Source organism: Plecotus auritus (assembly GCF_963455305.1).
Source record: "Plecotus auritus genome assembly, chromosome: 9".
NCBI lineage: Eukaryota > Metazoa > Chordata > Mammalia > Chiroptera > Vespertilionidae > Plecotus > Plecotus auritus.
Genome location: NC_137783.1, coordinates 110381667 through 110408991, shown reverse-complemented (window position 1 = coordinate 110408991; position 27325 = coordinate 110381667). Strand labels below are relative to the sequence as shown.

General features: G+C 42.4%; 2 protein-coding genes across 3 annotated transcripts in view; one reads left to right on the top strand and one right to left on the bottom strand.

Moving 5' to 3' along the window:
• Positions 1-3557: 3557 nt before the first annotated feature.
• MRPL48 (mitochondrial ribosomal protein L48) overlaps positions 3558-27325 on the top strand; it is a 53242-nt gene continuing 29474 nt past the window's right edge. Inside the window, exons 1-4 of one of the 2 annotated variants that reach the window (XM_080688148.1) lie at positions 3558-4037; positions 14787-14839; positions 18339-18376; positions 25865-25953. In XM_080688148.1, coding sequence (XP_080544274.1) covers positions 4017-4037; positions 14787-14839; positions 18339-18376; positions 25865-25953 — 201 coding nt within the window. In that variant the 5' untranslated portion in view covers positions 3558-4016. The remainder of the gene's footprint in view (positions 4038-14786; positions 14840-18338; positions 18377-25864; positions 25954-27325) is intronic. The other variant, XM_080688149.1, reaches the window with a different exon arrangement.
• LOC308257678 (small ribosomal subunit protein eS27-like) lies at positions 19159-19410 on the bottom strand (the record flags this gene model as incomplete). The annotated part of the gene is made up of 1 exon (XM_080687812.1): positions 19159-19410. The coding sequence occupies one exon, from the start codon at positions 19408-19410 to the stop codon at positions 19159-19161; it is 252 nt and encodes an 83-aa protein (XP_080543938.1).

Sequence of the window (27325 nt, the reverse complement as noted above, 5' to 3'; positions counted from 1 at the left end):
AGGAGACATATGTAATACTTTCATATGTAATACATACAATAAAGAATTTAAAATATATAAAAAAATAAAATAGAAAAATCAATTATTTAAAAAAGAATAACAGCTTCTGTACAAAGATGAATGAACAAAGATTGGGAGATATCTGCCTAGAGGTGGAGGAGAAATTTACAGGACTGAAGAAGAAGCTGGTGCTTCAGTGCATTTAGCTACCATTCCTTTTTTTTTTTTTTTTTTACAGAGAGGAAGGGAGAGGGATAGAGAGTTAGAAACATCGATGAGAGAGAAACATCAATCAGCTGCCTCCTGCACACTCCCTACTGGGTATGTGCCCACAACCAAGGTACATGCCCTTGTCCAGAATCGAACCAGGACCCTTGAGTCCTCAGGCCGACGCTTTATCCATTGAGCCAAACCAGTTAGGGCTTAGCTACCATTCTTAATCATTCTTATCTAGGAAAGGCTGATTTCATTGTCAATTCCTCAGTAAAGTTGCTTATGACCCAAATTTGTGTGTCCTGTTGTAAGTGCCAATTCACAGAATGTTGGTTTGAGGCTTAGAGTTGGCAATGGAAGGATCTCAGAGCTTCTCATTTGTTTTTGGTGTTGTTGACCATAAGGAGGGACTTCCAGAGCTAAAAATCTTCGTGCTGCCCTGTATTTGTTATGTACCAGTTGTTTAAGCTTAGGCAAGCCACCTATCTTCTTCCCTTCATCTACAAAGTGAGAAAACATACCTATCCCATAACACTTAGGTTGAAGTTTCATAAGGTTTATGTAAACAAATAGTTACAAGACCCTGTGTTGAAGGCATGAATAATGGGCTGTGAAAGTTACAGTGTGGAGGGACCACTTCATTCCTATGAAGTGGATATGAGAGGAAAGGTGACATTTAACAAGTATTGGCAAGAATGTGGAGAAAAGGGAACCCTTACACACTGTTGGTAGGAATGTAAATTAGTATAGCTGTTATGGAAAGCAGTATAAAATATATATAAAGTATACTAGAGGCCCAGTGCACGAAATTCATACATGGGGGGGCGGTGTGTGTCCTCCAGTCCAGCCTGCACCCTCTGCAATCTGAGATCCCTCTCACAATCCAGAACTGCTGGCTCCCAACCACTCGCCTGCCTGCCTGCCTGATTGCCCCTAACCGCTTCTGCCTGCCAGCCTGATCACCCCCTAACCACTCCCCTGCCAGCCTGATCAACACCTAACTGCTCCCCTGCCGGCCCAATTGCCCCTAACTGCCCTCCCTTGCCAGCCTGGTTGCCCCTAACTGCCCTCCCCTGCTGGCCTGGTCTCCCCCAACTCTCCTCCCCTGCAGGCCTGGTCCCCCCCAACTGCCCTCCCCTGAAGGCCTGGTCACCCCCAACTGCCCTCCCCTGCAGGCCTGGTCGCCCCCAACTCCCCTCCCTCGCAGGCCCTGCCAGCCTGGTCCCCCCCAACTGCTCTCCCCTGCAGGCCTGGTCCCCCCCAACTGCCCTCCCCTGAAGGCCTGGTCCCCCCCAACTGCCCTCCCCCGAAGGCCTGGTCACCCCCAACTGCCCTCCCCTGCTGGCCTGGTCTCCCCCAACTCCCCTCCCCTGCAGGCCCTGCCAGCCTGGTCACCCCTAACTGCCCCCCTCTGCAGGCCTGGTCACCCCTAACTGCCCTCCCCTGCAGGCATGATTGCACACAACTGCCCTCCCTTGCAGGCCTGGTCCCTCTCAACTGCCCTCCCCTGCTGGCATGATCACCCACAACTGCCCTCCCCTGCCGGCCATTTTGTGTCTACATGGGGGTGGCCATCTTTGACCACATGGGGGCGGCCATCTTGGTTGTTGGAGTGACAGTCAATTTGCATATTACTCTTTTATTATATAGGATATAAAATGGGAGATTACACCAGCCTTTAAAAAGAAGGAAAACCAGCCCCAGCCAGTGTGGCTCAGTTGGTTGGACATCACCAAGAGATTGCTGGTTTGATTCCTGGTCAGGACACATGCCTGGATTGTGGCATGCAGGAGGCAGCTGATGTTCCTCTCTTCTCCCTTCCTCTCTCTCTAAAAATCAATAATCTATTCTTTAAATTTTAAAAGGAAGGAAAACCTGTCATTTGCAACAACATGGATGAACCTGGAGGACCTTATGCTAAATGAAATAAGCCATGCACAGAAAGACAAATACTCCATGATCTCATTTATATGTGAAATCTAAAATAGTCAAATTCACAGAAGCAAAGTATAGAATGGTGGTTACCAGGGCTTGGTGTGGGGTGAGGGGTGAGGTGGAGAATAGGAGATGTTGTTCAAAGATTACAAAGTTCCAGTTATATAGGATGAATAAGTCTAGAGATCTAATGTACAGCATGATGACTCTAGTTAAAAATACTGTATTAAATACTAGAAATGCTAAGACTGTAGATTTTAGGTGTTCTCATCGCACACAAAAAAGGTAACTATGTAAGGAGTTGATATTTTAACTAGCTTAACTGTAATAATCATTCCACTATGTATATCAAATCATCTTATTAGGCACCTTAAATATATACTTGTTTTTGTTATTCCTCACCTGAAGATATTTTTCCACCGATTTTTTTTAGAGAGAGTGGAAGGGAGGAAGAGAGACAGAGAGAGAAACATCAATGTGAGAGAGACACATCAATTAGTTGCTGACCAGAGCCAGGGATTGAGCTTGCAAACAAGGTACATGCTCTTGAACTTGACCAGAATCAAACCCGGAACCCTTCAGTCTGCTGTCTGATGTTCTATCCACTGAGCCAAACTGGCTCAGGCAAATATATACATTTTTAAAAAAGTGGCTCATAGAGATCAGTAGGGAGACCAAGTCATAAACAGTTATAAAGCAATGGAGATTTCCAATCACAGATACAAAAACTCTGTATGAAGGGAGTACTTGGTCACATAAAGGCAGTATCAAGTGAAAGAAAAGGTGAACATCAAGTGAAATAACAAATATGCAGTTATTTTTATTGTTGCTTTTATTATTATTATTGCTGCTCCTACTACTGTTTTTGTTATTATTGTTGTTCTTAGCAACGTGTAAAAACTGGTAAATAAGATTGGGGCTTCAGTGATAGGGAGCTTGGTTTGTTGTCAGAAACCTTGTCAAGATTTTTTATCCTATTGCTTTATCAATCCTCCCTATGCTTAAATTGTAAGGAGCTACAAAGGGCTATGTAGGTAAACTGAGGCAGAGTTTCTAAGAGACCATCTAAAGAGGTAAATTCACAGTTAAGTACCTAGCATAATGCATTGCCCATAGTGGTCACTCTAAAGAATAGTTATTATCAACTATTACTATTTTTTAGAGAGACGGAGAAAGAAACATTGATTTGTTTTTCCACTTATTTATGCATTCACTGGTTGATTGTTGTACATGTCCTGACGGGGATCGAACCAGCAATCTTGGCATATTGGCACATTGCTCTAACCAACTGAGGTACCCTTTCAGGGCTACAAGGCAAGTGAATGTCAGAAAAGCTTACTTATGATTAATCAGCTTTTATTTTATTTATTTATTTATTTATTTATTTATTTATTTATTTATTTATTTATTTTTGGGGGGAGGATTAATAAGCTTTTAAACAGAGGTTAGAAGTCTGCTCTCCATGTCCTGTGCTAGGCGCCTGAATAAATTAATCAGACAGGATCTCAGTCCTTGAGGAACTCAGAATCAAATATGGGAAAGAGACAGAAGCAATAAATAGTATTAGACAAAACAGCAGACTTGTGTGCCACATATCTGGGCGACAAGAGATAGCAAATAATTCTGCGTGGAGAAAGCAGTGAAGGTGATACTTGAGCTGTAGTGAGGGCGGAGTCTGCAGAGGATTTCTGGACATCAAGTCTCAGAAGCTGCCGGAACCAAGGTGCTGCGGGAATTGAGTGAGTCTCGGTCGGATATTGTTACGGGACCCGATCAAGGCCAGTCCGTCCGTGTTGTGAGCCGCCCGGGGACTGCAGCTATTTGGGTTGCTCTTCATTTTGCACAATAACAGGCCGCAGCAGCAAAGGATGAACGGAACTCTGGGGAAGGTAACGTGGGTTCCACGCACGCCGAGCGCGGGGGAGGTGGTGGGGAGAGAGGGCTGGGAGGTGGCCCGGACTATCACCGCCTCTGGAGACATCCGGGTATAGAAAATGGCGAAAACGAGGCTCTTCCCGGCAGCACATGCGGCGCCTTGTAATCAAAGCGTTGCGCTCCCTCCTCTCCACTCCGGGTGCACTCGGCCGCACGATTCTGCGCGCCACGCAGTTCTACCCTCGCCGCCCAGTGGCCTGAAAAGAGAAGGTCCCCTCCGTGGGAGTCACCACACCAGGATAGGTCCCAGTATGACTTAGAGCAGGTCATTTTATTTTTGTATTAACTCATCAAGTTCCAGAATTTTTTCTAAGAATACCGTTTTTGACTTGTTGAACCGATTGGGATGTGAGGCTACTTGGCAGTAAGGGAAGAGCGGTGATAAAATACATGTTTACTTAAGAAACCTTAAGTGACTGCAGTAAAACTATATGAACCACTCTGAAGGCATTCCTTGGCCTTCCCTTCTCCTCCTAACAGATCGAACAGATTTCAGTGGTGCTCTTTCAGTTGTATCATGCTTCTCAGAATAATAACTTGTTTTTCAGTAATTTATGTCAAAATTTTATTTTAGGTATTAATTGTGGAGACTATATTTCCATGATGCACAGATTAGCATGTTCATTGCTGCTCATGGATCTACTAGTAATTATCTTGGGGCAGCCCCTGAATTTCTCTAGCTTTGTTTCCTTAAGGGCCCAAGCCGCACTTCATTCTGTGGGAAATAACTCACTGTTGTTCACTTCAGCCAAATGGTGAGAATGGGGCCAGATCTAGTAAAAGGAGAATAGAAAAAAGTCAGAAAGTTTCAAACTTCTATAGTTAAAGACAGTCAGATTAGTGACTCCGTGCTCCTGCTCTATTTGCCTTGATTCTGAGGAATGCTGAAAGGGAGGGATCATTTTTCAAGGACTTGTTTTTGCCCATTCGGTACTCCAGGGGAGCCCACGGAAACCTGTCCTTCGGCCATCACTTAAGGGCACATGGTCTGATGCCACTGCCCCTTCTAGACTCCTTTGTAGGCTGTTTCATCGGCCAGCTGCTTTGTCCTTTATTTGCCAAATGCTTCATTCCTGATCCTTGATCTTGTGGAGCCTTCTCATCTGAAGTGCCCGCACCACCTGTCCAAATGCTCCAACCTTCAGGCCCAGTTCACCTCACCTTGTCCACAAAATGTTTCTGATTACTCCAGCTAACGCGCCTGTTCGTTTTCTGAACTCATAACTGGTATTATGTTTTGACACCTATTCGTGTGCACTCTATGACCATCCTTGTCTCAGCCTGTCTGGGAGTGTTAATACTTTACAGTTACAGAGAAAACCAATGGGATTCTCTCTCTTGCTAGTTGTATGACCTTAGGCAGGTTATTTGACCTCTCTCTGCTTCAGTTTCACATCTGTAAAATGCGTATCATGATGCCCACTACATGAAATTGTTGTTTATAATCTAAGAGATTATAGAAGATAATGTAAGACTACTTTGTAAGGTATGAAGGACTATACAAATAGGAATGTTGACATTATTCTATAATTAATAAATGGCTTCATCTGCATAATTTAATTTGATCTTCATAATATTATAAGATGATCCCGGCAGGTACAAGATGAGGCTATGGACGCTACTGGCACTGTCTGGTACATAATAGGTTCTCAAATGTTTTCCTGAATGCTTGAATGAATGAACTCCTTGCTTATAGGACAATAGCCTTTTACGGGGTAGTACTGAGACAACAGCCTAGATTTTCACCTTTCTAAGACCCCACTGCCTTTCCTTTTCTGAGTATTTCACATCTCCTTACTTTGATAATAGTCTTGGTTTTCCTAATCTGTGAAATGAAGAATGAAAGCCTTCCTTGACCTTCCCAGTTGTCAATCCTTCCTTTTTTGTGACCTATACAGTCCATCATACTGATCTCACATTGCAATGTAATAAATAATTTGTACATCTGCAATCCTCACTAGAAATATTTAAAGGTAGGCAACTATTTTCTTCATGTCTGTATGTACTCATCTATAGTAGGTACCTGATAAATATTGAATGAATAAGTGATTGAATAAATGTTGACATTACATGGTACCTACTTGGCAGAGCTAAGAATAGTACTTCAAACTCCTAGCTCAATTATCTTTCTTTGGGACCCTAAAACATTTTTAGCTTATAATAATCTCAAATTTTAGATGAGTGAGAAGCCCAGCTTTACTGGAATAAAACTGGATGGAATCATATTCCTCCTTGGGTCAGCAGAAGTAGTACAGGCCTGGCCTGTGTTGCTCAGTGGTTTAGCATCGACCTATGAATCAAGAGGTTGCCAGTTCCATTCCTAGTCAGGGCACATGCCCAGGTTGCTGGCTCAGTCCCCGGTACGAGCATGCAGGAGGCAGCCGATCGATGTTTCTATCTCTCTTTCCCTTCTCTCTCTGAAATTAACAAACACCAATAGAGATAGATGTTTCTACCGCTCTCTCCCTTCCTCTTTCTCTGACATAAAAAACATTTTAAAAAAGTAGTAGAACAGGGTGAATCTGACTAAGACACTAATGTTGATTTTCATCAAACCCAGAATACATATTGATTGATCAAGATGACAGCCCAGAAAGAGCAACTCAACTATGGGGACAGATCTCATAGTTCAAGTGAAACCATTGAGGGGTAACATGGAGCAGAGTTCATATGAACAAGTGACAAATCAACAGACATGAATTAGGTGGACATAAGAAGATAGGAAATAGGAAACAAATGTACAGTGCCTAGAAGGGCAGGGGGTCCAAAATCCCAGGAAAATTGTCAAGAAGTTCACTATATCCTGGTCACTACTAGACTGTAAGTGGAGAACAGGGACATTTTTCTATTTTGTTCATGGTTTTATCTTCAGCACCCGTCACACACTAAGATATATATTGTTTAGTAAGTGAGGAGCTGAACAATCACCACCGCTATCATCAATGCTACTTATTCTACCATTAACAATGTGCCTTGCACTTGCTAAGCCCTTTTTATATATTATCTAATTTAATCATATAAACAATTCTATGAGGTAAATATTTTTATAACCTCTTTATAGATAAGGAAGTAAGGTTTGGAGGCATTTATTAACTCAACCAGTAAATATTTATTGAGCCCAGCCGGTGTAGCTCAGTGGCTGAGCGTCGACCTATGAGCCAGGAGATCACAGTTCGATTCCCAGCCAGGTTGCGGGCTCGATGCCCAGTTTGGGGCATGCAGGAGGCAGTTGATCAATGATTTTCATCATGGATGTTTCTGTCTCTCTTCCTCTCTCTCTGAAATCAATTAAAAAATATTTTAAAAAATGTTTATTGAGTACTTGCTATGTGTAGAAAATGTGCTAGATGCTGGGATGTAGCTTTTCCTGTTTTCATGGAACTTGTATTCCATGAAAGAGGCAGATGAATTAAATATGTAACTTTGTGTGATAAATGCCACAAAAGAAAGATTCTGGGTGTTGTATGGATGTGTAACAGCAGGATCCAAGCAAGTCTGCACAGTAAGGAAAGTATTCTTTTTTTTTTTTAATATATTTTTTTAAAATCTATTTTATTGATATTTCACAGAGAGGAAAGGAGAGGGATAGAGAGTTAGAAACATCTATGAGAGAGAAACATCGATCAGCTGCCTCCTGCACACCTCCCACTGGGGATGTGCCCGCAACCAAGGTACATGCCCTTGACCGGAATCGAACCCGGGACCCTTCAGTCCGCAGGCCGACGCTCTATCCACTGAGCCAAACCGGTTTCGGCCAGGAAAGTATTCTTGAGGTTACATGACTATGACTTAAAGAATGATAGAATTTTTTTTTATTTTTTTTTTTTATGATAGAGAGCATGTGCAAAAACCCTGAAATGAGAACACACTGGGAATTTCAGAGGGCCCAAGGAAATTGGGAGAGAAGCAGTGGGGCTTGGATCAAGGGAGAATGTGCAGAGAAGTATGGGGATGAGAGTTGGGGAGATAGTAGGGGAATGGACTTACAGTTCAGGAGATGACCACAGGTATTTTGAAACTGAATTTAGTCCTGGAGGACGTTAGGGAATTGGGCCGTCTAGCAGTTATGATGTGAGGCCAGATATTTCTTTTTTAAAAAATACTGAGATATAATTCACATATCATAATATTCACCCTTTAAAAGTGGACAACTCAGTGGTTTTTAGCACATTCACAAAACTGTGCAGCTTCACCACTATCTAGTTCCAGAATATTTTCACCACTCCAAAAAGAAACCCTGTACCCCGCCAAAACCGGTTTGGCTCAGTGGATAGAGCGCCGGCCTGCGGACTGAAAGGTCCCAGGTTCGATTCTGGTCAAGGGCATGTACCTTGGTTGCGGGCACATCCCCAGTGGGAGGTGTGCAGGAGGCAGCTGATCGATGTTTCTCTCTCATTGATGTTTCTAACTTTCTATCTCTCTCCCTTCCTCTCTGTAAAAAATCAATAAAATATATATTAAAAAAAAAAAAAAAAAAGAAACGCTGTACCCATAACAAGTCACTTATCATTCCCCAGTACCTCTGGCGACCCCCTGGTAACCACTAATCTACTTTCTGTCTCTATGGGTTTGTCTGTTCTGGTCATTTAATATAAATGAAATCATACAGTATCTGAGGCCATGAATTCCTTAAGTGCCTTGCCCAAGATCATACAGCTAGTAAAATGGAAGTGCTAATATTCAAACCCAGGTCTTTGTGAATTTATAACCTGTGCCCCTAACTGCCATAAAGACTCAGTGCAAAGACCGACTTTGATAGTCTGTCATTCTTTAAGTCATAGCCATGTAACAACCTCAACATCAGAAGAGAAAGGCTAGAGGAAAACTATAAACAAAAGCAGTTTTGAAAGAACTTAGAAAAAGGTCAGCTAGAACACATCTACTAGCTATGTGCATTGGGCATATTAATTCACCTTTCTGAGCTTTGGTATCCTCACAGTAAAACAGGAGTAGAAATATCTACCTCACAGAATCGTTGTGAGCAATAAAGGAAATGATGTTTGGCATATAGCAGGTGCTTAACAAATAGGATTATTTAGGCTATTATTAGCATATTAATTTCACTAATATGAATTGGTATTACTCTTTCAAGAGGTAAGTGGCAGAATGTCAATCATGGGCTTTGGATTCAGTCAGACTTGGGGTTGAATTCTTGGCACCTCTGACCAAGCTTATTACTTTGAGCTATTGAACCTAAGCCTCTGTATTTTCCTCTATAAAACAGACAATTATCTCAATAATGACTCTATCTTTGGTATAAAGATTAATTGAAATAATATGTGTAAAGTGCTTAGCGCAAAGGATGTACTCAATAAATAGTAGTAAAAATGCTCTTTTAAATAATATTTGTTAATATACAAATATATTCTTTTAATCTTCATAAAATACCTCTCAGTTGTTTCCTCATGGGCCAGTGACCCACTGCTGGCACCACCCACTCTGGGGCTCTGGTGTCTAAGGCTGCTCATCTATACTAATAAAAGGGTAATATGCTAATTACATTGGACATCTTCCAGACAACCTTCCGGACAAAGCCACGTTGGTGGGCCAAGGCATTGGCAGTTAGGGGTGATCAGGCCGGCAGGGGAGAGCAGTTAGGGGTGATTAGGCCGGCAGGGGAGAGCAGTTAGGGCAATCAGACCAGCAGAGGAGAGCAGTTAGGGGGATCAATCAGGCAGGCAGGGGAGCAGTTAGGGGCAGCAGGCAGGCAGGCAGAGTGGTTAGGGGCGATCAGGCAGGCAGGCAGGTAAGCAGTTAGGAGCCAGCAGTCCCAGATTGCGAGAGGGATGTGCGGTATTGGGCCTAAACCGGCAGTCGGACGTCCACCGAGTGGTCCCAGATTGGAGAGGGTGCAGGCTGGGCTGAGGGACCCCTGCCCCCGTTCACAAATTTCGTGCACTGGGCCTCTAGTCCTATATAATAAAAGCCTAATATGCAAAACAACCGAACTGCAGAACGACCGGTTGGTTGGGGGAGTGGGGCCGGCGAGTGAAGCGGTGCCAGGCCAGCCAAGGCAGGTGCCAGCAGGCAGAGGGAGGGGACGGTGATTGGGGGGCGGCAGCGGTGGCAGTGGCGACCCCGAAGGGTTGATAGGGGGGCAGGGCTGGCTGCTCACCAGCCGGTGCTGTCCCCTGATTGGCCCGCTGGTTGCCTCCTGCAGAGGGAGGCCAGACTGCGGCTTAGGCCCCTGAGGGCTCCTGGACTGCAAGAGGGTGCAGGCCCGGCTGAGGGACACCCCCCCCTCAGCCCCCGCTGAGTGCACAAAAATTCGTGGACTGGGCCTCTAGTGAACTATAAGGTTTTGCCCCCTGACTTTGCTTTTTTGGTAGCTGTGAAATCTTTCCAGTTCTTGGCTCCCAAGCTCCTAGGACAAGTATTTTTATATTCCATTGTGGCAGCTGTGTCCTCATTCATTCATTCACTAGCATGACTGCCCTCCTCTTCCATTTGCTCCAGAGCTGGAGCTGCTCTTCATTTGCTGACTGGGAGGAGGGGGTATTTGTGGATGCAGTCCCAAAATAGATTACTTTGGTCCTGATAAATAATGCTGAGCATTGCAGGGAGAGGAGCACATTTCCCAGAGCTGAAAGGAAGCAGCATTCACACCACAGTTTGAATGTCTTCCAGAAAGTTGTCAGCCTTTAAGCCTGGCTTTTAGATAATTACATCCTTTGCTATTGTAGTGACTCTGAACAATTAAAGTGAGGAAAAATCAGTCTCATCTAGATCTTCCTTCCCATCCAATACTTCCTCTGTATGAAGTGACCCATTTAAGAATATATTCTGTTCACTGGATTTCTGTTCTGCTTGTGATGATGGTTGACAGATCTTGGGACTGGAGGAACCTTAGAGTCATTTGTTATAACTTCAGAGGGAAGCACTAGCCAAGGCACTGTTGACAAAAGGTTGCTGCCACCAATCCAACCCCAACAGGAGTCCCCAGTTTAGGATGGGGTGAAGGGGCAGAAACTTTACTCATATGAACAGCTTGCAAACCTGGGAAACACAGCCTCTGGTGGAAACTGAAAGTGCACTCCATGAGGACAAAGGGGAGGCCCCTTTATATAAAGTTCCTGCCCTGATCCCTGATCGGTCCATTTTTATGCAAATGCGGAATCCAAATTTGCACATTCTGATTGGTTCAATTAGCACTGCTCTGATTGGTCAGAATCCCATATTCTAATTGGTCATTATGGAGTTGCTCTAATTGGTCAGTAAGAATGCAAATGAGGATATGGTTGAGCAGTTCTGATTGGATGAGGCAGGTCTCAGCCCATTGGTCAAAATACAGTTACCAGGAACTCCTTTATAACGGTTGACTCTGAACACAGTGCAGGAGGTTGGTAACTCAGTCTGTACCTTTTTCCTGAGATGTAGAGTGCATTAGAAGCCTCTGTCCCTAATGGCTGCTAGACTCTGGTTAGGAATTTGGACCCAGTTAACCATGAGGAGTCCTTTGCAGTTATTTTCCTTCTTAAGGTCCACAATATGGTGGCTAGAGGTGGGGGAGCCAGCTGGCGTCCTGTTTCCTGGGCCTCACAGTTGCCTACTCTCTATCTTCTATGTTAGGTTAAGCATTTTGCACACATACTTTACAAAGTCTTTTAGTATCTGATTTAATTGTGATTTTTAGGATTGTCTATGTACTTTGTTCTTCCTTCCTATTTGTTCTATTCATCATGACCTCACATACTCTGGGAGACTTTTCCTAAATTTGAACATTTCCTAAGCACCAAAACATTCATTTCATTTATGTGAGAGAGGGTGTAAAATAGAAAATTATTTTCTTTGAATCAGAGAAACCTAAGATCCTATGCTAGTTTTGATAGTAGTTGTTTGGCTTTGGGTAAATTACTTAATCTCAGTTTCCTCAACTGCAAAAATGGGATAATAATACTTATAAGGGAATTATGATTTAGACACACAATAGGCATTCAATAGGTGGTAGCATTGCTTATCACTTCTTTCTAACCATTTATTTATTCACCAGAACAAACCTTGATTGAATGTCTACAATGTGCCTGAGAGGAATATGACAGTACATTACCCTTGTCCCTGAGGATCTCTTGGTTTAGCTTACTGATCTATGGGTGATGTTAAGAGTTTTAGTCAATCCCTTGAAGTAGTATGTATATTCATGCCTATATGTATTTGTCTGGGAAGAAGGTTCATGTCTTTGAGCAAATTCTCAGCAATGTCTTTAATAACCCAAGAGCTAAGAATTTCTTCTGGCCATCTCTGCCTGGATTTCCTGCCAGAAGTGCTTGTTTATACGACTTATTGTGACTTAATCATATAATGCTTATACTATTGCTTAGCGGTTTGATAGAAATGTATACCATATCCCCAGCCATTTGAACTATGGGATAGGGATTGTGCTTACATTTCTTCCCCAACTTTTTAAAATTGAATTTAGAGAGAGAGGAAGGGAAAGAGAGAGAGAAACATAGATGTGAGAGCAAAACATCCATCAATTGCTTCCCACACATGCCAAGATTGGGTGACTGAACCTGCAACCTTGTGCCCTGACCTTATGGTGTACCAGATGACACTCCAACCAACCGAGCCACACCTGCCAGGGCTGTGCTTACATATTTTAACAGCTTTACTGAGATATAATTCAAGTACTATACAATTCACCTATTTAAAATGTGCAATTCAATGGCTTTTAATATATTCAGAGTTGTGCAACCATCACTACAATCAATTTTAGAACATTTTCATAATAAAAAAAACAAAACCCATATACCTTGGCTGTTATTCCCAGATCCTCAGCCCTAGTCAACCACTAATCCACTTTCACTATAGATTTGCCTATTCCCAGTATCCTATCTAATAAAAGGGTAATATGCAAATTAACAGTCACTCCATCACAAACTATGGAAGTGCCCATAGCGGCTGGGGTGGGATGCTGGCGGCATCACCCTGGCAACGCAAGCCCAGCGTCCTGCGCCCCCGGCCACGTGGAGGAAGGGAGGGGCCTCTGGGGGCGACGTGAGCCCAGCGGCCGGTGCCCCAGCCGTGCGGAGGGAGGGAGAGGCCTCTGGCCAGAGGCCGGGGCGCGGGACGCTGGCATTGCAGGCCGGACTGAGGGACCACTCCCCCCCCCATGCATGAATTTTGTGCACCGGGCCTCTAGTTTCATATAAATGTAGTCATACAATATTTGGCCCTTGTGACTGACTTCTATCACTTAGCATAATATTTTCAAAGTTTATCCAGGTTGTTACATTTTGTTTTTATTTTTAAAATATATTTTTATTGATTTCACAGAGAAAGGGAGAGGGAGAGAGATAGAAACAACAACGATAAGGGAATCATTGATCGGCTGCCTCTTGCATGCCTCACACTGGGGATCCAGCCCACAACCCAGGTATATACCTTGACCAGGAATCTAATCGTGACCTCCTGGTTCATAGGTTGATGCTCAACCACTGAGCCATGCCAGCCAGGCACATTTTGTTTCATATTCCCTTTAATATTCAGCACAGTACAGTAGTTGGCACATAATAGTCTTTTTGTTTATTTATTTTGTAATAGTCTTTTTAAAAATAAACTTTATTTTATAATAGTTATAGAATTACAGAAAAGTTGCAAAGATAGTACAGAGAATTCTCATATACCTCACATCTAGTTTTCCCTATTATTATCTTAAATTAGTATGGCACATTTTCCATAATTAATGAACTAGTATTGACATATTGTTATTAAAGTCCACACTTCACTCATTATTCTTTCTTTTAAAAAAATCTAATGTCCTTTGTTTGTTCCAGAATCCCATCCAGGATATTATGTTACATTTAGTTGTCATGTCTCCTTAGGCGCCTGCTTTTTGTGTCAGTTTCTCAGACTTCCCTTTGATTTTGTATAACAGGCTTTTAACAAATACATACTGAAGGAATTGAAATTGTTACCCACAGTGGACAGGATTTTATCTTTATGTACCTTAAGGACATTTAATATTTATTTTCTAGTTACTTTATAAAAAGACTTCCTCTGTGTTAAATACTCCCTTAGTAAAGCTATACTGGTGATCTTTTGAGTGGGTGCCCGGTAGGACAGACTGAGATTGAAATAACTGGGGAGGGGGGAGCCTCAGGGAGAAAAGCTTCCATTTCTACTGCCTCCTTTCATTATTGTTTTGTTGATGTTGGTATCACTATTGTTACTATTGAGAGAAATCATGTGTTGTAATAGAGGCATAGCCTTTGGAGTAAAACAGTCCTCTTAGCTACTTATTAGCTATAATATCTTGGGCTATAATCTCAGTGGGCCTTAGTTACCTCACCTGTAAAATTACTTTCAAGTGTTTTGAGAATTAGGGAAGAAGTTAAGAAAGTCTGTTGCATGGTGCTTGTGCTTGGCAGAAGCATCATAGTTGTTGATCGATATTAGAAAAATAGATCAATTAGAAAGGGGAAATAAGGTTTTTTCTTTAAAAAACAAAAAGCGCCGCCCCAGGGGGCAGCATGAAAGGGGGGCTTCTGTTTTTTGAACATTTTCTGTAGGGGGTGGAATAAGAAAAAGAAAGATGACCTTGGTTTGCCTGCATATTTAATATTAACTATAGGACAGCTTCTTTGCCTGATAAGAGACTTTGGGTCCTTTTGGTTTGTGTACTATGAGTTCTAGCCTCTTTGTGAAGAGATGCTTGGAAGTTTATCAGTGCTTAAGATTGTCCTAACATGGCTATTTTGCTGTAGGTGCTGTGTTTGAAGAACGATATCATTTTTAAGAAAGGCTTTCCTCTCTTAAGGTAAGGATATTAATAACAATAGTTAAATATAGTTAACATTTGCATTCTGCCAGGTAGTTCACACAGCATTTTTCTTTCATCATTTCCACTTGCATGTCTACTAAGCATCTTGAGCATGAAACCTCTGCCATCTTGCCTTTTTTATTTTTTTATTGATTTCAGAGAGGGAGAAGGAGAGAGAGATAGAAACATCAATGATGAGAGAGAATCATTGATCAGCTGTCTCCTGCACGCCCCCTTCTGGAGGTCGAGCCCACAACCTAGGCATGTGCCCTTGACTGGAATCGAACCTGGGACCCTCAGTCCGCAGGCTGACGCTCTATCCAATAAGCCAAACCAGCTAGGGCAGTGGTCGGCAAACTGCGGCTCTGTTGACTAATGAGTTTGCCGACCACTGAGCTAGGGCATGCCATCTTGCTCTTTATCCATTCTCAGTGAATGACAATTCCATTCATCTAGTTGCTTAGGCCAGAATCCTTGGAGTGATCCTTGACATTGTTATTTCTCTCACTCTACATCCAATTCTTTAACAAATCCTGTTGGCTCAACTTTTGAAATATTATAGAATTAAACCAATTTCAGGTCTCAAACTTTCTGTTTTGCTAAACTACTAGGGACCAGATCCTTATCTTCTTAACTACAATTATGCTGCCTTCTAAGTGGTCTCACTGCCTTCACTTTTGTCTTCTATCCTTTGCACTAAAATCAGAGTGATTTTTTTTAAAATCAAGTAGCTCATGTTACTTCTCTCTCAGACTTTCCCATCTTAGTCAAAATAAGTTCTACAATCCTACCATGGCTTACAAGTCTTTATCTAATCTGTTCCCTCATTGTATACTACTACTTACTCACTGGCTCCCTTTCTATTCCTTGATCTAAGCACTCTCCCACCTAAGGATCTTTGCACATTCTCCCCTCAGATATCCATATGGTTTGTCCTCTGACTTTATTCAGGTTTGTGCCCAAATGTTATCTCATCAGGGAGGCCTTCCCTAACTACATCTCCCATCAATCTCTATCCCCTTACCTTGCTTTATTTTTCATAGCAGGTATCACCACCTGACACATTTTACATATACATATGTGTATATTTATTTAAATTATCTGTCTTCCTCACCCTGCCCACTAGAATATAATCATCATATGGATAAAGACTTGCTAGTTTTGTTTACTGCTCTATCCCAAGGGCCTAGAATGGTGTCTGACACATAGTAGGCATTTAATAAATATTTGTTTAATGAATTAATAGTTCTTCATAATTACCTGGTGAGACAGGTGATATTATCACAATTTTATGCATAAATAACTGAGGTTCAAAATGGTAAATCAATTGCTCAAAGATGACATAGCTAATATGAGTTGGAGTTAGGATTCAAACCCACGTTGTTTTTTCACTCTTCTGTATACACAGTATGCTACCTCCCCATTGTTTTTTCTCTGGATGATAATGAAGAGCATTTAGCAGTTTATTTCTCTATTCATCAGATATCCACTGAATGTCTTATGTGTGGCAGCCACATGATGTAAAATAATGAATTGAATATCTTCCTGGGCCACATGAGCCTGGATGATTTCTTTAATCCCTTACATTTATTGAAGCCTTTTCCTCTTATTCCCTTTCCATCTTAATCTATTTTTCTATTAATCAGTCAATTATTTAATATGCATTTACTATGGCACCATGCTAGGCATTTTACATGTTCTCTCATTAACAAAAAAACACTACAGGACAAATATATAAATATTGTTATTTTACAAAAGAGGTATCTGGCCCTGGCCAGGTAGCTCAGTTGGTTAGGGTCGTCCCGATATGCCAATGTTTTGGGTTCAATCCCCAGTCAGGGCACATACAAGAATCTATGAATGAATGGTTCTGGCCAGTGTTGTTCAGTGTTGAGAGCATCAGCCTGAGGACTGAAGGATCTGGGTTCGATTCCCGATCAAGGGCATGTACCTGGGCTGCAGGCCCGATCCAGGCCTAGATTTGGGTGTGTGCAGGAGGCGGCCAATCAATGTATCTCTCTGATACTGATGTTTCTTTCTCTCTCTCCCCGCTCACTTCCTTCCTTCTCTCTCTCTCTCTCTCTCTCTCTCTCTCTCTCTCTCTCTCTCTCTCTCTCTGTGAAATCAAATAATTTAAAGTAAAAAAGAGGAAACTGGCTCAGAGAGTTTAAGATACATTTTCAGTCCCATGAGATGAGATAACTGTGTTCAGAGACACAAAACAACTTGCCTAAGGTCACAGTTTGGAAATGGTGGAATCAGCATTTAATCACAGATCTGCTTGTCTCTAACTTGTCCCACAGTTTAGTGTCAAAGCTTTGCAGGATACTGAATTAAAATACTCTGGTTACCTAGTCAACCAAACAGAACTATTTGAAATATTTACTTATTTATTATTATTATTGTTATTGATTTTAGAGAGAGGAAGCGGGGGAGAGAGAGACAGAAAGAACATTGATGTGAGAGAGAAACATTGATGGGTTGCCTCCCGTTGTGCCCTGACCAGAGATCAAACCTGCAACCTTTCGGTGTATAGGATGACACTCCAACCAACTGGGCCACCTGGCCAAGGCCAAACAGAACCATTTTATTCTCCTCCATATCCACTGGCTTCTGTATCCAGTCTAGCTCTCATTGCTGTCCCTTCCTCTCCATCTTCCCTGAGCATGTTCTAATAATGCAAGGCTATTATAAGAACCACCTCACTGGTTCTCTTGCCTCAGTCTCACCTCTTCCCATTCATTTCTCACCTACTGCCAGGGTTAACTTTCCAAAACTTAATTTTTTTTAACCTCTAATGCATTTTTTTTTTATTGTCTAAAGTTTTACATATGTCTTCTTTTATCCCAATTGATCCCCCCCAAAAACTTAATCTTGATCATATCACTCCTGTGCTTAAACTCTGCCAGGAGCTTCCCACTGCCTACACAGAATAAAGAGCAAACTCCTTAGCACAGCATTTGAGGTTCTTTATAACCTGACTCCCTGTTACCTCTTTCACTTTGTTCCCTTCCCTGCAGCTTAAATTCCACTTACATCCAGCTGCTTGCTGTTCCCTAAACATACCACTTTTATCCCTCTGCTTAGAATGCTTTACCTGTTAGGGTAAATAATCCAGAACAGTTAATTTTTAAAGCTCAGCTCAAATAGTTTCACCTCCCTGGTGGAAATGATCACACTTTCCTTTGTGTTCCACCAAATCTTGTACATGTTTTTGTTCTGGATCAGTACTATACTATGGTTCACATTGGTTTACATACAGTATCTCTCTCCCAACTAAACCATAGATAGAGGCATTTACTTTGTATTTTTGTATCCTCATGACCTAAGCACATTGGCTGGCACATAGTAGGTACTTAATAATATTTGTGGAAAGGAGGGAAGGAGGAAATATCCGGCATTGACTTATCCTTAATGAGGAGTATACAAGTTTTGATAACTGCAAATAAATAGTGGGTATCTAATTGTATTCAACATACTCTCTCCCTCTTTTTAGGTTCAAAACTTCAGGAGAGAATCCCATTTCTTCTGCAGGTAAGCATTTTTTCCTGGTGTAGTCTGCTTACTTTAAGTGACTCTCTAATAATTTTTCTAGAAGGATGCCTAACATATCTTTGAGTAGCGTGGCTGGGACCAAATCCAAGCCCTCACATGGAATAGGATAGTGGGCAAGAACAAGAAGAAATGGTTAGGAGCAAGAGCTGTACAGTTTGTTTAGATTCCAACTCTAACTCATTTATTGTGTGACCTTTGGCTACTTCCCCATCTTCGTTTCCTCACTTTTAAAAAATGCGGATAGTTAGGTCGTGGCCAGGTAACTTAGTTGGTTGGAGCATTGTCCCAATGCACCAGGGTTGTAGGTTCGATCCTTGTTCAGGGGACAAACAGGAGTCAACCAATGAATGCATAAATAAGTGGAACAACAAATCAATGTGTCTGTCTCTCCCCACCCTCTCCTTCCCTCTCTCTTCTTCTATCTCTAGAATCAATCAATAAATAAAAATTTAAACGTGGGGATAATTATAGTACTAACTACAGTGAATTATTTGAAGATTCAGTGAGATAAAACACATAAAGTGCTCAAAAAGTTAAATGTTTTTGTTATTATTTCTATTATTGGTGTTACTATGCCAGATTTATTTTTCATGTCTATCATCTGCCAGGCTAGGGCTTTTCTTTTAGTATTTTGTAATGACTGTTCATTCAATCTGATTAACTCAATAAATTTTAATCTGTTTCAATCTAATTATTGTTTTTTTTTAATCCAAAATGTGTTTATTGGGATGGTTTCCCACTCATCTTGATTTGAGGTGCTTTTAGTGCTGCTTCCTTCTGAAGGAGCATCCTGTAAGCCTTGCTTTTCCTCCTGTTGGCTGACAGAGAACAGTGGAGCAACCAACACACAAAACTACCATTTGTGCGTGGCTAAAGACGGCGGTGATTTTATCGCATCCTGGGCACTTTACATCCATGAAGTAGGAATTGGGGCTCGGCACCAGGCGCTTCTTCTCGTGTTTCCTCTTCTCCTCTTCCGGAGAGGGATGGAGGAGATCCTTAGCGGGAGGCATATTGTTGTGGGGAGGTCATCACCGCCAGACTTCAATCTGATTGTTAACCATTTTTGCTTTGTCTATTATGTGAGAAATTTCAAAGCAATTGTTGTATTTCAATGAAATCTGTTATTTTTCTAAAGAGTATCAGAGCAAAGGAATGGGAGTAAAGAAGGGAACTAACATTTACTGAGTGCTTAATATGTGCCAGGCAATGTATAAGAGTTTTGATATCTGTTAATTATTTTAGAAGATGGCTGCAGGGTATAGAGAGAATCACCATTTCTTTTAGCCCCAAAGCCCAGCATCTCAAAATATGGGCTTTTTATTATTTGTTCTCTCAACAAACATTTATTGTAGTAAGATGTGTGTTAGGTGCTGGGGATATAAAATTAAGAGGATACAGTCCTTGCCATTTGGAAGCTTACAGTCTTGTAAGAAATAATTTTCCTCCAATGAACACTTATGTACCCACCACTTAGATTTAACTGTTGTTAACATTTTGCTTTCTCTATCAGACATCATGATACTTCACCTTTAAATAATTCAGCATGTATTTCTAGAAATAAGGACATTTTCTACATTCTGTTAAAGAGACACAAAACCATTATCTCACACAAGAAAATCCTATATAATAAAAGGGTAATATGCAAATCAACCAAACGGTGGAACAACCAGTCGCTATGACGTGCACTGACCACCAAGGGGCAGATGCTCAACGCAGGAGTGCTCTGGTGGTCAGTGCGCTCCCACAGAGGGAGCGCCGCTCAGCCAGAAGCCGGGCTCATGGCTGGCTAGCGCAGCGGCATTGGTGGAAGCCTCTCCCACCTCCGAGGCAGCGCTATGGAGCAGCAAGCCTGGCTTCTGGCTGAGTGGAGCTCCCACAGGGGAAGCCGGGCTCACGGCTGGCGAGTGCAGCAGTGGTGGCGGGAGCCTCTCCCTCCTCCGCAGCTGTGCTAAGGACCCCTCGGGGGATGTCCACCTGCTGGCTTAGGCCCACTCCCCACTGGCAGTTGGACATCCCCTGAGAGGTCCCAGACTGCGAGAGGGTGCAGGCTGGGCTGAGGGGACCCCCCCACCCCATGCACAAATATCATGCACTGGGCCTCTAGTTAATAATAATGCCCCAATATCATCTAATACCTTATCCACTTCCTCAGCTGTCCCCAAAATGTCTTTTGTGAGATTGTTTATAACCAAGAGCCAATAAAGCTTTACACTTTGTATTTCACTATTCCGTCACCTTTAATCTAGAACAGCTCTACCACTTTTTTCCTATAACAGTGACTTTTTGATTGGGCCAGACCATTTGTCTTATAGAATGTCCTCCCTCCTTGATTTGTCTGATTTCATGGTGTTGTGTAACATATTCTTCAGCCCCCTTCCAACAAACTGAAAGTTAGATCTACAAGCTTGACTAGATTTAAGTTAAATAGTTTTAGCAAGAAAACCAACTGATGCTCTGAACTTCATTTTGCATCCTGTCAGGAGATTTAAAAAGAAATACCTAAGAATGTCTGATTATAAAAGTGAAAAACATACATTTTAGAGATTATGGAAAACACACACACACACACACACACACACACACACACACGAAGAAGCTGAAAAAGCTGAAGAAAATTTACTTCTAATCCTACCATCAAGAGATTACTGTTTAACATTTTAGTGTATATCCTACCAGGTCTTTTTCTAGGTCTCTCTCTCTCTCTCTCCAGATATATATGCATGTGGGAACCAGTGATGATATGTTATGCTTTATCATTTCCTTTTTCCCACTTAATTGATAGTGAACATTTTCTACTATCCTATATAATAAAAGCCTAATATGCAAATCGACTGAATGGTGGAACGACCGGCAGAACAACCGGTCACTATGATGCGCACTGACCACCAGGGGGCAGACGCTCAATGCAGGAGCTGTCCCCTGGTGGTCAGTGTGCTCCCACAGGGGGAGTGCCGCTCAGCCAGAAGCTGGGCTCATGGCTGGCAAGCGCAGCGGTGGTGGTGAGAGCCTCTCCCGCCTCAAGTGGCAGTGCTAAGGAGCAGTGAGCTGAGCAGTAAGGAGCAGCGAGCAGGCGGGTGGTAAGAAGTAAGGGGTCCCAGACTGTGAGAGGGGTGTCTGACTGCCAGCTTAGGCCCGCTCCCCAGCAGTTGGACATCCCCCGAGGGGTCCTGGACTGTGAGAGGGCGCAGGCCGGGCTGAGGGACCGCCCTCCCCCCCACCCCCCCGCACTGGGCCTCTAGTAATAAATAAATAAATATATAATCTATATAATTATTTTGAGTATATTGCCTTAAGAGAAACAATTTGGAGGGGAAGATTCTGAGCCCGATTTTGAACATGTTGAATTGAGTGCTTGTGAGGAGGATATATTAAGTAGCCCGTTTGGAAACATTGATCTTGAGCACAAATATAGCTTTGGATTGAAACTGTAAATTTGGAAGTCATCATAGTGTCCATCTTAAGTCATGGGAATGAATGAGACCACCTGAGGAGAACAAATAGAGAAGAGGGCCAAGGATCAGGCACCTGGGGAACTCCAACATTAAAAAATTGGAGAGAGAGTGAAAGAGATGGCAAATAGGATTGAAAATGGGAGGCCAAAATGATGGGAGAAAACCAGGATAGTGTAGTTTCATGGCAATCAAAAGTAGTATTAAACCTTTTGTGTAAATAAAAAAGAAAACTCAGATGCCAGTCACCATTTTTAAGTACACAGAAACTCAATAACCCTTCAGTGGTTTCAAAAAGCAGGACTGAAAGTGATCTTTGAGATGATTACATTTCTCAGGTAAAAGTGCCACAAATGCTTGCATGGTCTCTCATCTACTGGAATTCCTTGGCAAGGAGGCATTTTCAAATGTAGTTTGGGGCAATTCCTATATTTAGAGCAGCTGGTTAATTAAGAAGCTGAATCAAACTACTGTTAAATTAACCATTTTCCTCCTTAAATGAAAGGTTTGGGTCACATTACCACTGGTTAAACTGCTTAATTAGCCAGTTGTTTTAATTATAAAATTTACAAGTTTGAAAGCTTCTGATTTTGATAAGTTCAACTGAACCCCTCCCCACCAGCCTCCTGCTTCATGTCATTAATCTGGGTTTCCTGCTGTCACATTAACATTGCAGCCTCCTGAGAGAAAAGGCAACTCTTTTCACTGAAGAAAACAAAACCTCAGGGTTTCAAAAGGAGGCTTTGAAAATCTTTCAGTTAGCACAATTACTGGATGTAATCATGTATTGACTTCTCCCACCTCACACCCCTTCCTGTATATATGCCAGAGCCAACTGTCCTTCAATGTCCTTGTTTACTAAACTCACTTAATTATTTCTCCTTCAAAATAGGAACAAGTATATATAGCAGGGCTATGCAGGAGGAAAAACTGGGGTAGCCTCAGCCAAGAATTAATTACAGGACATTCTCTCCATTCAACAGACTGCATGTCCCTGATAGACCCTACTCAGCACCTGGCAAATAGCATGTGCTCAGAAAGTGTGGGTTTACAGTTGGTTCTCACAACTGTAAACTTACTTTTGCCCACCCCTGTAGTGCTTTGCACATAGTAAATACTTTTTTAAAAATTGTGTGTGTGAAATGAGTAAATGGTTGAATTAATGAAAGAGAATAACGTAATTAGGTCTGTATTTTAGAAAGATTAATTAGTAAGCTCTAAGGATAGAATAGAGAGGGGGATATTTTGAGATCACCAACAATAACTTAGCCAAGGCTACCATTTGAATCTCCTATCCCTTCCATCCACACTCCCTCTCCCTACTCCCTTTTCCACACAACAACCAAAGTGATATTTTAAAAACACATCAGACATATAATTTCCCTGCTTATGGCTGTTCAGTCTGAAATCCAAACCCTTAACAAGGCCCAGTGTGGTGTGTTCTGACCCACTGCTCTAGTCTCTGATACTCTCCATGCCCTCTCACTTTGCGTCAGCCACACTGAAAACCAAAGCTGTGTCCCACATTGGAGCCTTTACACATGCCGTTTCCTCTGCCTGGGACATTCATCCTCTATCTTTTCACTTAATAAACTCATACTTGCCTTTCAGGTCTCAGTTTATTTTATTTATTTTTTGAATAGGTAATACATGTGCATGGAAAGAATATAAAATAAACAGCAAAAGAATATAAAATAAACAGCAAATGTTCCTCTCCTTCTGCTTTCTAGCCACTTCCTCTCCCTGGGAATAACCACTATTACCATTTCCCTCTGAATTCTGGTCTCAGTTCACATGTCATTTTTTCAGAAAGGCCTTCTCTGATATTCTAATCTAAAATAGATCCTCCGATTGTATTGCCATAGCCCTCTGTTTTCTTTTTATTATTTATCTCAATTTGGAATTTTATATTTATTTTGTGACTATTCCATTAATGTATCTTCCTCCCTTGAAACTGACAGCTCCATAAGTGGAGTTTTGTTGGCCTTGTCTGCTTTTTTGCTGTTGTTAATCCTCCCCCGAAGATATTTTTTAAAAAATATATATTTTTATTGATTTCAGAGAGGAAGGGAGAGGGATAGAGAGATAGAAACATCAATGATGAGAGAAAATCATTGATTGGCTGCCTCCTGCATGCTCCCAACTGGGGACCGAACCCACAACCTGGGAATGTGCCCTTAACTGGAATCGAACCTGGGACCCTTCAGTCAGCAGGCCGACGCTCTGTCCACTGAGCCAAACCAGCTAGGGCTGAAGATATTTTTTTCCCATTGATTTTTAGAGAGAGTGGAAGGGAGGGGAAGAGACAGAGAGAGGAACATCAATGTGAAAGAGACACATCAATTGGTTGCCTCCCGCACATGCCCCACCAGGGCCGGGGATTAAGCCTGCAACCAAGGTACATACTCTTGACCAGAATTGAACCTTTAGTCTGCAGGCCGATGCTCTATTCACTGAGTCAAACCGGCTAGGGCAGCCTTGTCTACTTTTAGGTCCCCAACTCTTAGCACAATGCCTGGTACATCATAAGTATGCCTTTTTCTGTAAACTCATCTCTTGCCAACCTGGTCCTCCTCTTCTGCCTTGAAATTCTCTCTGGCTCTTCCCCTCTCCATACCATGTTCTTTCCTCACTAACTCATAGTCATCCTTCAAGTTTTACTTAAAAGCCACGTGCTCTAACAATTCTTTCCCAACACCTCAAATCTAGCCTCAGTGACCCTCCTATGTATGGCCCTGCATTGGTATTACTGTGTTTCCCCACTAGAGGATAGGTTCTTTATTGCAGGGACTGTGTCTTTGTCTATTGTTATAGCCCCGGCTTCTAAGGCACTGCATGGTACCAATAGTCCTGTCATAGATATTGGGTTGATTACACACTGCATAACTCTAGTGTGTGCCATTCACGTGATATAATTGTCACTGGTTACTCTAATGGGAAATAATAAATATTTATTAAGTGAATGAACATGCTTTGAAGAATTCAGTGCTTTTTCGAGGTCATGATGAAATCTTGTTGGATAAGATTAATTTGCAAGGCTCTGGTCTGAGGAACACTGTATATTCATCAAGAGGATTTGGATATCAGCTTCTTGGGTGGGGTCCCAGTTTTCAGAGTTGGAACCCGAAGACTCAAAGGGTCAAATGTCTTAGATTCAGAGAGACAGAATTGGGACAGCGGCTAAGAACACACCTCAGTTATTTTCAGTGCTCTTAGGGAAGCTCTCCCAAGCATACCTCCTTCTTGCTTGCATGGTTAAACTCTTACTCCTCTTCCAAGGATTCAGCTTTTAAATCTTCTGAATCTATTCCCCTGCACCCTTCCCCAGTGCTGTCCCCAAAGCAGAGTTAGTTGTTTGTCCCTCTAGGCCAGGGGTGGGCAAACTTTTTGACTCGAGGGCCACAATGGGTTCTTAAACTGGACCGGAGGGCCGGAACAAAAGCATGGATGGAGTGTTTGTGTGAACTAATATAAATTCAAAGTAAAGGAGCGGAGGGGAGAGCAAGAGAACCGGATAGAACAGCCGGATCTGGCCCGCGGGCCATAGTTTGCCCACGGCTGCTCTAGGCACTCCCTACCTTGCACTCATCTCCATTAAAGTATTTTGTACACCATAAGATAAGTATCTGCTTTCCCATCATCCTTGCCCAGTACACACTGAGTGTCTAAAACTAGATGATTTTAAAAACTTGGTGGAAATCTATGATTGTCTTCATACCTGGTTATATTTGCTACCTGTTACTTTCTCTGTACAGTCTGTAGAAAACTTGGAAAGAATTATTGCCTGTTGAGGGACAAGAGGAAATGACAACCTGTGGGAATTTATTTTGTCCCTATACCACCAGTGGCTCTAGCAGGAGAGAATTTCTCAAAGAAAGATAGGTAGTGGGGATTGGATATAGTCCAGTGGTCAAAAGGAGAGAAATGGTGGGGAAAACTGAGAGTTAGCCCAGGATAATAAAATAGCTCTGGTTCTTTAAACCAAATAGTCCCAGTCTTTTTTTCTCTCTTTTAGGTGGCATTCTGCTAAGTACCAGCCGGCACTATAAGACAAAGCCCACCCATGGCATTGGAAGATACAAGCACTTAATTCAAGCACAAGAGGTAAAGGGGGCTGGGGTCCTTCAGAAAAGAAGAGTGTGCAGCTTTTGCAAACACCCAAAGATCAGATCTGCATAGGTTGACTAGTATTGGAGCTAGAAAGAATAGGGGGTCATCCCTCAATCCTCTCCAGTTACTGAGCTTCAATATTATACAGAGTGGAGATGTTTCTGCTGGGTCCCAATCTCTTCCCTAGGCCAGGTTATCATAGTGAAAAGCAAATAATTTCATTTTATTATTTGTGATGCTTTAAAAAATATCTTCCTGGTACTTAGCTCAGTATGGACCTCACAATGGAAATGATACATCCAGTTTAGCTGAGTGGATGGTGGTTAGTAGAGGTGGACTGCCGTTTTCAGCCAACTAGCTGAGTTTTATAGTATTTGCAGATTTAAAATATGTACTAGTAAGTGTTCCTTGAATTCATTATCACAGATAATTGGGAATTAGTTCTAATTATTCTAAGACTAGAGGCCTGGTGCACGAAATTTGTGCATTCGGGGGTGAGGGGGTCCCTTAGCCCAGCCTGCGCCCTTTTGCAGTCTGGGAGCCCTTGGGGGATGTCCAACTGCAGCATAGGCCCGCCCCCCATGGCAGTCAGACATCCTTAGCGCTGAGGTGGGCCGCTGCACTCGCCAGCCGTCAGCCCGGCTTGTGGCTGAGCGGCGCTCCCCCTGTGGGAGCACACTGACCACCAGGGGGCAGCTCCTGCGTTGAGCGTCTGCCCCTGGTGGTCAGTGCGCGTCATAGAGACCGGTCGTTCCTCCGTTGGGTCGATTTGCATATTACCCTTTTATTATATAGGATAGGATTATTTAGTCTACTTCTCTGGCTCCAGCTGCAGGATTGCTTCTGGGTAGTTAGATTTCTGTGCATGTGCAGAGGATTTTCTGGTGGGGCAAACACAACACTGGCCTGAAAGTCAGAAGGTGTGGCTTTGAGTCATGATTCTATCACTTCCTGTAAACAGTAAAGAAGATTTTGCAGTTCTACATTAGTCTTCAACATTACTTTTGGTTCTTGGGCTTATTTTAATGTTCCCATGTAAACATGCACATCTCCCATTGCCCCTCTCTCCTTGGCAAAAGTTGAATACCACTGTACTTGGGCTTCTGAAGCCACTAAGCTTGTCATGTTCTCTTAAGCATCATCCTATATCAAGGGATTTCACTAGAAGAACATTGCCATGTCCAAGGCTTGTATCAGGCAGCCTACCAGCAGGAAACAGCCCAACTAAAACTATTTGTTTGTAGTGGGAAGAGTACACAATTGGGAACCAGGAAACTTATATTCTAGGCTTCGTTCTGCAACTCGTTAGCTTTGTGACTTTGGATAAATTAACCTTAGTCCTCTGGGCATGGTGGGCCCTGAAATT